The following is a 14,162-nucleotide window of genomic DNA, read 5'->3' as shown; positions in this document are numbered from 1 at the left end:
AAAAGTCAGAGACGAACTTTTCCTCTTTCCTTTCTCAGAGGTTTTTTGTTAGGCAGGTAATGGAATTTAACATCAGCTCTCATCTTGGCTGTGAGTCAGGTGGTTTTCAGATGCAAGACGCTCAGCCCCAACAGACTTCTTTCTTTGTTAGTTTAGATGAAGTGTTTATTTTTTTTAATTGGCTGAAAAACCTACTGTTTGGCACGGGTCCATCTTGTGTTTCTCTGCACGTATTTAAAACGAGAAATTAAGTGAAGTTACTTCAGAACATTCAATGAAACAAAGACTAAATAGTAGGTTTAAACAAGCCGCAAGGATCTGACGTAATGTGGTGAACATTGTTTGTTTGGGTTCCTGTTCCCTCAGGTCCCCTGGAAGATGGCATGGAGGAGGAGGAAGAGGAGTGTGTCTCAGAGGAGAACGAGCTCACGGCCAAAGACGAGTTCTCGGTGGAGGAGAATTTCTCCACTGAGTTTGAGTCAGAGAACCTGAGCTGTGAGGACATGGAGTACTTCTGCAACAAAGGTGATGGTCCTCCTATCAGACAAATGCATTGTGTGTCTTTTAGAACCCTGGAGTGGTCTCCTAGGGATAAACATGGTTGAAACCCTACAGTATAATATAATATCATATTATACTGATGTCATCTAGTAAGATTTTGCCCGTATTTGATTCTGTATGTTAAACAAAACCTGGACGCTAGGCGATTTGGCATGACATGTAACCATATCAGATATTCTCCTGGATCTCCACACTTAGGGTTGGAATTACAGTATCCTTTTTGATATCTGATTCCCACAATATACCTACGAGCAGTAGTTTGATCTGGCAGAGATGGCACCCACAACACTGTTTTCTTCCTCTGTGATAGCCCCATGAAGGAGCCTAGGTGCCACTGGAGAGTAGCGCTTCCTTTTGAGCACAACACAGCGCTCTGAACACTTACAGCACCTGCTACTGCTCGGAGGACTAGGGACATAAAATGCCTAGCGCAGCCAAACCCACCACTCCTCTTTGAACTCACATTCAATTAGATTGCTTCTTTATATTTGTTTCATTTTGGTCACACCTTGCCATCACAGGAGCTAATTTGTGGCCTGCTCCAGGTTACAGTGTGAAGATGACAGAGTTGTCACACCTCCCTCTCCCCCCCCCTTCCTCCACCCCGAATTCCCCCCAGTCCCAGGGTTTTACTACCCCAGGTGTCCCCACTCTCACTGGCTCATGAATGCCATAAATTTGACTTTTTAATGAATAACCAATGCTTTGAATGTCTCTTTTTTTTTTCCTTCAAAAAGAAATGTTTTGATTTTTTTTTCACACCTCCAAACTGATTTGCCTTGTGGTAGTTCATTTTGAAGACGTCTTCAAAAAAAAAGAAAAATCTTTTTATGTTTTCAAAGGCTATGCCCTCAATAATCATATCAATAATATTTTCCTTTTGTTCTTCTAGAAAAGGTATAACAGATATCTCAAATGTTTGAAAATTAAATTGAACAGCAAAACCTCCTCCTCTATTCCTTTCATGTGCTTTACTGTGAGTCCTTACAAGCTTCAAAGTATGTCACATATTTATCATATTGCAATGTAATATACTGTATGACAATACATACAGTATGTTGGACACAAGTTGCAGGTGCAGTATATTATATGAGTAACAAACAGTACACATGTGTAAACATGTGTAGAGCAACATCTTTATTACAATAGGTCCTATTATATAAAAATATCAAGATTGTTTTGGGTTAAATTAAGAGTTACAAAGAGTGACATGAGCGATAGCTGGAAGAACATGAGGGTGATTTGAACAATTAGCAATTTAAAGACGTAGTAGCTACTGTATGAATTCTACAATATGTGAGGACCCTAAGAATTATTGCAACTTCCAAAATTGTGCTCTTACAAGTGTTCAAACAGCCCTGGAAAAGCCATTTGATATCCCTTTTGTCTTTTGAATAAGACCAAGCATGAGTGAGAATGTTCTAAATCTCCTTGTAGTTTCTGGTGTTTGTGAATAAAGTAAAACTAATAGTTGTCCAAAGTGCCAAACGTTCACTTTCCGTGTTACTTTAGTAATCTTTCCCTTGTCATATACATGCTTTGCTAGTCAGAGTTTGCTAGTCAGAGATCTAAGCTTGGCTAAGTCTCTCATTTTCTTGTAAGACCCAAGTGATGGTCTATCAACATTTCTTTCTCTCCCTGTTGCAAGTTCTCTGCATCAGGTGTAGCCATTTTGCCATGATGCGGTCCTCAATTAGATCTCTTTAAACCTAATTTAAACCTATGTCTGAGTGGCTTAAATTTACCCCACTTATGTGAAAGTGCTGTGAATTAAACAGGACACAATCCTGGCCGCATTAAACGGTTTAAGTGTGTTATTCCTCGACTATAGGAGGAAAAAGAGAGCCCCCTTGATTAACTAAACCCTCTCAAATGTGATGGCATGCTGTAATTAGCCCAGTGCGGAGTTGAACGTGGGTTTTAAAGCAGCCACTCATCCCATGGCCTTTATCTTCTCCTGCTTTCCGGAGAATAAGGTCTCCCGTGTAAGGTTCCTCCACTGAGCAGTGACTCTCTGGTCTTAGCTTAGCCTTCTATCTGTGTAGTCACTCTCTGAAATGGGCTTGTCAGGGGGACCTAAAACCTCCATTAAAAGTTTCAGCCTATAATAGGTATTAAAAAGCTGTAGGAACACAAAGAGGAGTACCAATTTTCATTAACATATGAAGCACTTATTAACTTTGATCAGAGTGCGGTGAAGTAGCAAAGCCGCTTAAAGGCGCAAAGGTCAAGAAGTTGAATGCCACCAAAGTCTTACCCATTTGCCTTACCCTTGCAGAAAATGGGCTCCTTAGATAACTGGTGGTTGGAGCACCTTGAAGCCCTAGCTTGGCTCATTTGGCATGGTCAACTCCACAACCTTCTTGTTCGCCTGTCTCAGTCATGCTGTTGTTATTGATTTCCAGTAGACCCTGTGGACCTACTGTACACCAGACCACTACACCTATACTCCAATATATTTCTCCTTGTCATTTTTCACAACAATTGATGTTCAGGCTTTTAAAATCACATTTTGTCTTTCTTGCAACCAGCAAAATATGCACATTGTTAATAAAAATGTCATTCATGTCATCTATGCCAATGCCAGCGTTCCTCTGTGTGGATACCTAAACTAAACTATTTGGAGAGTGTGTCAACTTCAGTTCCACCAATGCCTACTCATCTACCATGAAATGATTGAGAGGCCCTTGTCAATGACACCACACATAATGGCTCTGAAACAACATACATTGGTGTGAAATGAAGTAGCCACATAGAATAGGGAAGCCTGTGAGTGCACAGCATTTGAGTATATATGAAATTAGAAGGTCTACCCATGAGCACCCTCCACAAAACACACATACCCCCCCCCCCCCTTAGAAACAACCTTGGCTTTCCTTGGCGATTAAAAGAATCTCTCCTCAAATAACTTCCTCTCTACGGTCAATTTCACATTTATAGAGCTTTGCTTGTGAACAGCACACAGAAGAACACACTCCACAGTCCTGATTTATACTCCATTGTCACACATAGCGCCATCATTGTGAGAGTGATGCCATTTTATTTACCAACTGGCATCTTTTTTTTTTTACTGAAATTGTGAAATTTCACCTTGCAGTTTTACCTTTTTTTATAGTGAAAATATGAGTGTGAGAGTGTATGAAGTTCAACACAAGGTGATGCCACAAGCCTCTGTCTGTGTGTGTGTGTGTGTGTGTGTGTGTGTGTGTGTGTGTGTGTGTGTGTGTGTGTGTGTGTGTGTGTGTGCGTGTGTGTGTGTGTGTGTGTGTGTGTGTGTGTGTGTGTGTGTGTGAGTTCCACATGTTTTCTGATGACAAAAGACTGCTTCAGTCGGTGTTGAAACATAGCTGACATATTGTATTATCAATCAATTGGGATTGATATCCCACTTCCAACACCATTTGTCAAAGACTGTCAGTGAGGATATTGATTGAACTTATGCGATTCTGATGGCGACAAAGTACTGTATATGTAGCCTGGAGTATACTGTAATGTAGTAGCCTGAAGTATGACAGGATTGCATTCATATTGTCCAATCTCTAGTCATAGACCCAAATAACCACATTATAATGCAGTCACAGACATTTCACTTCATCCCAGTTGAAGTGGACCTGAATATCTGGGATTCAATGTAGTAAATACAAAACCATATTGACCCTTGATTTGACCTCTTAATGAGTAATTTGAATCATAGCAGTCAGAGACATATAGCCTAATAATGAACAGAAAGGGGCAGAATTAATTATGCCACTCTTTGTGCAATTTAGAGGTAATCAGAATCCTCACGAACAGAACAGAAGATCTCTTCAATTTCTATATTTTTCTCTTCTTTTTTTTTCCTTTTTTTTTGCCACAGCTGCCAGTGCCCGGAATGGTAAATGTGGAATTTTAATGCACAGTTGATGCTGAGAATATGGGAAATGCTAATTTGTGGTGCGATAAGATGAATCGAGACATCCCTTTAGCCCCATTTGACTCAGTGGAGGAAATTAATCATTAATGTTTGTTAAGTATGACAATCTAACTGGGCCAGATCTACATGCTCTGAGACTGAGGCACAGTGAGATAAAAAACCGGGCTGCAGACAGGGAGGAAATCTGCCAAATTCTTTAATGATGGGAATTTATTGGCATTTAAAGAGACAGTGGCGAGGTATTTCACGAATAGCCTCCCGCCATTGGAGTGTTCTGCTGCAACGGCGTGTGATTCAGACCGTTTCCTGATAACAGAGGTGTGCTTACAGGTATGCTTGACTTTGGTGAAAAAGGTTGCTTTTTGTAATTACTTATCACTGTATTTGTACTACTTACTATCAACAACCCACTGCGACGTCTCCCGTTTAAATAGACTGGCACCATCATTGTATTTAGGGTCATTTCCCTTTCACCAAGATTTAGGTGACGGTCTTCTTCATGACCCTTATGGTAGGCGAAGATGATTTTGATCTTGGAGAAGCTAGATTTTAGACGTGTCTCAAGCACTACTGTAGCATGGGCATCTGCATCTGCAATCATTCCTTACCCTGAATATGAACCGTAAAGCCTGATCCTATGCAGGGGTGATATGAACTGCATCCATCCCCATGCGGGCACCATTTTGAGGAAGTTGCAACCTGTCCGTAGGCTGGCTGGTCAGGATTAGAGCCCCCTGAGCTTCTTAAAGTCGCACGTGCAAGATTGACATTTTCAAGGGCTTCCTTGGCAGAGACAATGCTAAAAGGGACAGAAAAAGCCAATATGACTTTGTTCCTACCTTGCTGGAGGAGTTGTTTGTGTAAATCGCCTATAAGCTTATTGACCTGAATGTGTGGCACCCGCGTGTGACTGCGATTTGGCTAGAGAGCTGTCCTTTGATAGAGCAGCGATAGGGCTGATTTTAACAGCTCACTGACTCCCCTCACATGCCCGCCAAACCTGCACCCCACCACCCCATGCTCCCCCCCCCACTCTTCTGCAGCCCTCTCTCACCCCTAAATGTCTTCATTTGATTGCACAAGGAAAGCGGATTTAGCCAGCTGTAAATTATGATTTAGACGATAATGTATATCATTGACAATCTGTCTCCCTTGACAACATGGCAGTAGGCTCTCATCCAGATGAAGAAATAAGGTCTTTCTCACAAACCCCCGAATCAAACGGAATGTCTTATAATGAATCTATTGTATAGAAGAAAGGTTCATAGTAATGCACTTTGAAGTCGTAAACAAGGGGCAATATATCACTCTCAAAATTAGATATTTTTTATCACACTGTATGTGCTGGTACAGCATTTCTTCATTGCTGTTTCCTACAATATTTTGTGGAGGAAACTTCATCAAGCCCTGTGACATTGTTCCCTGTGAGGTTGCCTCAGCGATTGTGTTTAAAATGCATTGCAAACTGTGTTAGATAGAAGGCAGAAAATCCTTAATCACTGCTTAATTAAGGAATCATCTTGTAGCTTCATTTCCTGAGCTGTAATTAAACAGTTCCAATACGTTTCGTTACAGGGCTTAACATGTTCGCCTGAGATCAAGGTACTGCCTTTAATGTTATCTCTCTGGCTTTTTTAAACTCGCTCCATTGGTAGGAACTGTTGATATTCCGCCTTTGTTATCCTCGTCGTCATAATACGAGCCTAGTATGCTAAAGAGGTTCTCCGGGCCCAACAATAAATACTAAGGGAGTTTAGTGTGAGTGGGCTCTCTGATAATACAGGGAGGACATCTCTCTCCAGCCCAAGCAGACACTTGCATAAGCAAAACTGGGTCATTATGACCTCATGTTCTGTACTGTACTGTAAGTAGGACATCGCTGCCGACTTCCCTCCGTTCTTTTTTTCCCCCCTGTTTTTTTTCTCTTTTTTTCGTGTGAGGCAGGAAGCTGCTATCCTTTTTGGCAATGTTTGCTGCCTTCTTTGAAGTGAGCCATGTCTGTACGAAACTAAACAAGCATGGTGTGTGTGTGTGTGTGTGTGTGTGTGTGTGTGTGTGTGTGTGTGTGTGTGTGTGTGTGTGCTTGATCTGGAGATTAACCCAGAGTGGACCAATGTTAAGGCTGTAGCTTGTACAGTATGTCCCCTTCTGTGGGAACCGTCAGGAGGTGTTAGAAAGGCCTACAGTGCCTACAGTGGGGAGCTGAACACTTCACCCTCACACATACCCTCATACCCTCACACTGCCAGGAAGTCTCTCAACTGGTCGTGGTTGTGATGGTTGAGAGTCTCTGAGATTGTTGGGATGAACCTTACAATATGTTTTTAACAACAGTTACACTGTGTGACAATTGCCTATATATCTGCTTATGATCATGATGATCATGTTTATGAAGGCGACGGTCAATGTCGTTGATCAATGTCGTTATGAGATTATCCTCATTAACACAAAGGGTCTGTCAGACTTAATATCTCAACTTCAACGATTAGGCGATAATCCACAAATGTCCTTGGCTGTACGCTAGGTTTAAAACATCAAAGAAATCCAATGACAAGAAAGAACGGAATTTCCATCTCCGAACAGCAAGTCCAACACCAAGCAGGGTCTGGAGACTACCGTGCTAACGACACTGCAAAGTATGTACAGTATTTGGAACACTACACTAGGGGCTCCTATGCGAACCACCAGTACTTAGCTCTGATTTATGTGCCCATAAAGTGGACCTAACCATTCAAAATAGCAGACGGGGTTTTCAAGAAAAGCGGGAACGTCGAGGAACAGAGAGTGAGCCTTCGCATCAGCGTTCGCCGCTGTGCCGGATGGACTGCGATGTAATGTTTAACAAGGTCTTTAAGCTCTTCACTTCCCCAAAGGTAGAGATATATAGTCTACCCAAATATGTCTGAGCCGGTTCTTCCTCCCTGATCCCAGAGACTGTAAATCAGCTCTACATCCAAAAACACACATTCTCCCTCCACAATAGATCAAACAGTAATAAATAGCCACCTCTCTCCACACATCGCCTTCCTTCCTGTTTCACGGGGCTTCCTCCCGCAGACACTCCTGGGAACTCCTTTACATAAAAGTGTGTGCAGCTGGACCGGTGAGCTCACAGTCACTCACTCACACACACACACACACACACACACACACACACACACACACACACACACACACACACACACATACACACACACACACACACACACACACACACACAATTCATACCTCTGGTGGGGGGGGTACAGTATATGGACTGTACTGTACTGTAGACATTGCCACTCTGTGACAATGAGGAGAAGTACTCCGAATTGCAGGGGTGGAATGAATTCCCATGCTTCTTATAAAGACGAATATTATCAAGCTTGTTGTGCACACAGGTTAATGATTACAGACATTTATATACAGTAAGACCGTTCAGAGTTTATTGATGGGCCTTTAAAGCATTTGTATGTTGTCATACAACTGACAATGTTTCTGTCGTTAAATGCCTCGCTTGAATGTTATTTGAACAGAATCGTACAGTATTCCGAGAGCAAACGCTGTCTGTCCACAATATCGTGTGACTGATCATCTCCCTGTCCTACAGGAGAAGAAGACGGCAGTCGAGAGGCGGGGGAGTCGGACATGGACGGACAGACGGAGAAGACCAGACACCCTACTGTTGGCCCAGAAGACTGGGATGGACCAAGTAAGCCAATAAACCTCCCCCGTTTATCACTTCCCAAGTAGAGAGGGCCTTCAGGGTTAACACACATTAAGTTAACCTATATCTGTGTTGTGTAAGAATACTCTCATTAATACCACAAACCCGCTCAACTTTAGTCTAAGCCATGTCAAAGCAATTACTAATATCTACTAATAATTAGTACTACTAATTAGTAACAGCGTACACCGTTGTCACTACAGTAATGCCAGAGTTACGACTCTATTATATATAGGGACAACTAAATGTAAAGTGTGACCACACTACTACCTCCTGGAGACACTTTTGACATCATAATGTGATCCCTGTTTATATCAAATCCACTAAAGGAAAAGAACAAGGCATTATTATTGTGATAAAGGGGCAATACAAGCCTCTAAAGTTTGAGTGAATTGTGCTTCCTAAAGAACCACAGAGCGAAAACTAGGGAAAGTGATGGGGTGGCTAAATGACTGATATCACCACTGAATTGTAAGTTAACTTACCAGGGTTGAATGGGATGGATTAAATTGCTTTGCGGTTAAGCTTATTGTATATGTGCTTGAACATAGACATGGCCCCCAACACAGAAAGCTTATAATAAAACAGTATATTTATCTTTTCTTCTCGAAAAATCTCATTTACCATGCAGATTTCCCCTTGCTTTCTTCAAGGGTTTAGAAAATAGTTTTATCTTGTTTTTCTCTTCTTAAAAGTCACTTCATCAAAGTGATGGATAATACATCTAACAAGATAGCAACACAGCAATTACCGCTCGGCATTACAACCACATTGCTGAACACACAAGAAAAATATGATTCCTTTTAAATGCACATGACCTTAAGAATTTATTGCAGGTACATACGTTTATAAAAGTGGATTTGGGCAAGTTGTGCTAGAAGCCCCCTGGGGTGTGTAGTTTATACTGACAGTGAATCAGTGTTATCGGTGCTATCAGATAATGCATTTATCATTAAATTTCACATTTGCATTTAAATCTGGGGAAGGAAATGAGCATTGCTGGCTAAAGATAAGAGTGCTCGGACGACAGTAATAAACCATCACTGTGATCAGTCAGGAGACAGGGCTGAGGGGGTCAGCTGAGAACTATGGGGGCTATGACAAAAAGAAGGCATCACATGCAGAAAAGGCCTTTTGGGGGGAAAACGCTGAGCTTAAAAATACTGCTTTGAAAGGCGGATGTGGGCTCTATGACTGACTGTAATTATGCCCCATCTCTTTACCCGTCAGAATGAGAATTACCGACCCAGAACACTGCAGGACTGGGGGGGGAGAGACGTGGGCCTTTATAAGGGAAACGTGCTGGATTGTCTGCCTAATAATTTGGGTTTGAAGCGACCGCAGAAACATGATGTAAGACGAGATAGCACTGCAGACTAATGTCTGATTGACCAACAGGCAAACGTGTATCTGGTCAGCCCCAAGGACCAATACCCATATGGTACAAAGGCTATGCTAGTTATTCTGTCATAATAGCCATGCGATAGCATCATCGCTACACTATCTACATACTGTAATCTCAGTGTGGTTTTATCAGAATGAGGTATGTTCCTCACAGTTAACTCCCCTTCCTCTTCACAGACAGTCTGAATAACACATTACTAAACATCCCTATGATGTTGTACCAGGCCGTCAGGGAGACAAAGTTTCAGAGGGCCGGATGCCGCTCTCCACCCCTGTTGTCTTTGTGGGAAGACTACGGTGGGCAGACATTTATCTTTGCTCAGAGTAATGCCATTCACTTTCCCATCATGCTTGCAATGAAAGGTCATTTCCCTTTTTAATTTTTCACATTGTGTTGGAAACGTCAGATGGGCATGTTCTAATTTGAATAAAGAGGGAAATCAGATAGGGCCATTTGAAATGACATGACTTCCTGTTCAAAGCGATTAAAAGCAAATTTATTTAGTTTGAGACTGTCTTTCGTTTAATCTCTTTGTAAATGTCCAGATAGGGGAGCGTTCAAATTCTCTTTGTTATTTCTTGGCTTAAGTTTAAGCAAGTGCGATTAGGATCACCAACAGATAATTTTTTAATCACCCAGTTGTGTGTATCTGAAAAGGACGTGTAATGGCCATGAGGTAGAGTTTTTTAATGAGGTGGACTTGGAACATACTCACCTGCTTTGGCGATCCTATTGAACCTCCTCTACAATATCCCTTCACCGTCAACCGACAAAAGCCATTACCTCCCCTAATTGAACTTTCTCTCCTTCCGCTACCATTTCAGGAACTTGTGTCAAGTGTTGTGGTTCCTTAGTGTTCCTTCCCTGTCTGTGTAGTACAGAGGAGGACCATGTGACTCATTAATCTGGTGAGTGTTCTCATTTGGAGAGCAGGCCCTCTGATGTCGATTCTCCTAGTGGAACACCCAGAGAGCTCTCAATAGAAGCATGTCCTTAAGCCATCTGCACAGCGATCATGTTCATGGCTCGTCATGGATGTTTGCAATCAACGTATAATATGCAGATAGCATGTGTAGCTATTCTTTAATTTTCCATGGACTAGCTTCGATACAGATCTGACTCTCTCTCCTCAAGGCTAATTGGGAGTAGAGGGTGTTAGCTAGCTAACTCTGCTAATGAACTTGTGCTCGTTCTTATCTAGATGTCTGCTCTCATGTTCCACACCCCCAGAAAAGTCATGGAAACTCAGCCTGGGAGAGTTCTCTCATTGCTTTCTTTATCCGTTTTGTCTCGATAGTGCAGTCTGTGTTCTCCCTATTTTAATAGGAATGCGGATATTAGGCCTATAGCTTACACGGTTGATTAAGCAGACACTTTGATGTGTATCTGTAATCATCACGGTATCTTCGATCTTAAGTATTACCATTAAATCACTGTCATTTCACAGTCCTTTTTCCAAGTAAACAATACATTTTGTACTGGTTTAAGGTAAATCAGATAGCTACGGTCTTAAGATAATGCTACAAAGATGACAGCGGCAGGGTGGGGAAAGCTTTCTGCAGAGAAGGCAGCAGAGAGGATGAGCACTAAACACAAGCTAGCGGAAGCGATGTGATCACCTTGTCTACAAATTCTCTGGACTTGGCTGGGCCCGACCAGTACAGCCCTGCCCCCCCCCCCAGTGCCAGCTGGGTGCTGGCAATGGACAAGCAGGGGTCATCTGAAGGAGCAGCCCTCTGAGATGGTGCCTGATGGTCAGAACAGGAACAGAGCCCATCCCCTGTCACGCACCCCCCCCCCCCACCCCCACCCTCGAGCCCTTTCTTCCCCCCCCCCACCCCCTTTCAAGTCATCAAAGACCTCACACTAAAACATCGCTGCCGTCAGATGACGAGTGTCAGTTTTCCTTCCAGCCCACCTTGGTGTGTCTGTCCATGATCCCTCCTCCCAGTCGACACAAAACAATAACTGTTTCAGGTTTTTATGCACATATGTCATGCTAGGAGAATTTGTGGAGCAGATGGCCACGATACTGTGGCAGGTGCCTCAACAAATGTTTGCGATCGCCGTGCTGCTATTTATATCATTGTGAAACACAGACACACAAATATTTGCGATAGGACAGTGGGTCCTCTTTGTTGTTGAGTCAGAGTGATCACCAAAATAAACAGATGGGATTTATGTTGTACGGCGATGACCTAAACTTTTGAGGTTGAAGCATTTACTTTTTTTCGTTCTTTTTTAAAAATATATAATTTGAAGCATGAGGTAGAACTAGATACTGCCTCTAGTGACCAGAATCCTTATGAACCGCAGCTCCAAGAAGTTGGATGTCCAACAGTATAATCCTCAAAATAGTCCTAAAATGACTGACAGTGAAATGTGTTGAGGTTTTAGAGTACATTGAGCAACATTTGCAGTTATAGCGACACCATTTTGTGCGATATGGAGTTATTTATGACACCTTTGTGGCCTAGCTGGTCCTGTAGGAGCTAGCTGTGAGAGAGTCTGTGTCTGTAGATCTGTGAGGCTGCTGCAGCAGCCACGACACCCCCCTTGTCTCTCCACCGCGTCCCTGCGTGGACAATGATCACACATCACAAGGAATGTGTTCCATGTCGGAGTGAACACTCCATCCTTCCAAAGGAAACACAGAAACTTTAATGAGAGACTCTTCTGCCTGGCACCTACCAGCTAAGTCCTGCACGGCAACAGTGCACGTTTTCACTGGGCGCTGATGGCCATTAAGTCAGGGTGTCGTAAGGAAGGAGGGACACTCTAGAGCCGGGGAGAGAGACAAACGCAGAGCCCAGATGCAGATTAGGCTGCGGAAGATGAGGGTGTAAAAGGGATTTAATGGTAGGATGGATTAGAGAAATCCTTGTAACAATGTTAAATAATTATAGTTCCAGCCGAGATCAAAGCGCCATTGATTGAACCCCTCAAGCCTTTAGCACACAGAGTCTTGGAAAGCAAAGATTGGTAAACTAGTGCTCAGACCACTCTGACTGCTCGAGTTAAATTGGATTGGAAATATTAAGGATATAGAGGGATCCTGTGCTTCCAGTGCTTTTGTTACCAGAAATGTAGCCAGGGATCCGTTTGAAAGGTTTGATAGTAACCGTCTTGACGAAATCACAAGACGAGTGTGTCATGGCCACGTCAACTGATACTGCACCTTTTATGTTTTAAGTAGACTAAGAGACAGTTTTGACTTTTATACCAGCGAAAATACAAACTTTGAGGACAGGCTCACATTTTTTTTTCAGTTTATATTTTCCCCCTGTAATCAAGAAATTTGGACATGCATCATGGCGATTTATTCTCAAAAGGATCATTTATCTCTCTCTTCCAGGGGTTTTAGTCAAAGTGGTTTTTGCAAGTCCTGCAAAACATAAAATGATACTGTGAGATTTCAGATAATGATGAAACTATGAACAACAGCTATGAACTTCAGGGAATTAAAACATGACAGCTGAACTGCAAACGCACTTTATCAGTAAACATGTTCATGTTTTGCATAACTTATTTCTCATAGAGACGCTACTACTTTATCCTTGTATATCACACTAACCTGTTCCCAAAAACACATGCAGTTTAGCCTACACTCTACTATGGCAAATAACGCGTGATTAAGATGATGAAATATGCAACAAGAGATTAGACAAATCACTCTACTCATACAGTGTGTTGCAGTGCCTTGATGCAAATTTAGTCACTGATCCGGTATACTAAGAGGCTTTATAGGAAAACTTCATGGCTGTTAGTTATATAATCTAAAATAGGCTAAATGCAATCACTGTTCTTATCATCCTAGGGAAGAAGATACTGTATCTTGTTGAGCATTTGTCTATTCATGTGAGCTGTTACAGACTGTCCTTAATAAGTCCTAAATCAATTTCTACTGATTGTCCATAATTTCTATTGAATCATCACATCAATTGATGTCCAGTAGGAAAAAAATACCCCCACACAATTGTGTTCTCATTGTGAGTGCTATTTTCACTTCACGAGCTTAGAGAATTCATTGAAAATGAAAGCTGTTGCTAAATATGCAGATGATTTAGAACGCAGTCGGTGGCAATGATTTTGCCCTTAGGGAGTTGATTCCCAATGGTGCTTTCTTTAGCTCTCTCAATGTGTTTGTTCTGTTGCTAACCCTCCAAGGCTGCAGAGATGAGAAATATAGCAGTCCTCCTTTTCTTTTTCCTTTTTCTTTTTAGAAGTATCATTGTAATTGGTTGAATACATGATATGTGTGTTTAACATTAACATGGGAGACATTCATGCAAGTTATTTTAGAGGATGTAATACTGTGTAAACACTGAATTACTGAGCTGAAACTCACTTGAAACATGTAGTAATTCTTCAATTCACTCTTCATATCACAGAACTTCTTGTTTCTGTAAAAATATATAAAGCATACAGTATTGTCTGTAGTGCCTTTCCCTGCATAATTCATGGGTGCTTTTAAAAAATAAATAAACTGAACTTAAACTAAGGTGTCACTGAGTAACTGCTATCCTTTATATTCTAAGTACATATATTTGAATATATACTGTAACTTTTGCCACTAT

At 41.8% G+C, this 14,162-nt stretch overlaps 1 protein-coding gene across 1 annotated transcript in view; it reads left to right on the top strand.

Annotated features, from left to right (window-relative positions):
* The window catches only part of zfpm2a (zinc finger protein, FOG family member 2a), a gene marked incomplete at both ends in the record, with an annotated part of 112,864 nt that overhangs the window by 29,407 nt on the left and 69,295 nt on the right, over positions 1-14,162 (top strand). The window contains 2 exons of the mRNA XM_080540282.1: positions 367-525; positions 8,064-8,165. Coding sequence (XP_080396408.1) covers positions 367-525; positions 8,064-8,165 — 261 coding nt within the window. The remainder of the gene's footprint in view (positions 1-366; positions 526-8,063; positions 8,166-14,162) is intronic.

This window comes from Nansenia antarctica, assembly GCF_963989245.1.
Source record: "Nansenia antarctica genome assembly, chromosome: 10".
Taxonomy (NCBI): domain Eukaryota; kingdom Metazoa; phylum Chordata; class Actinopteri; order Argentiniformes; family Microstomatidae; genus Nansenia; species Nansenia antarctica.
This window is presented reverse-complemented; position numbering and strand designations above follow the sequence as displayed.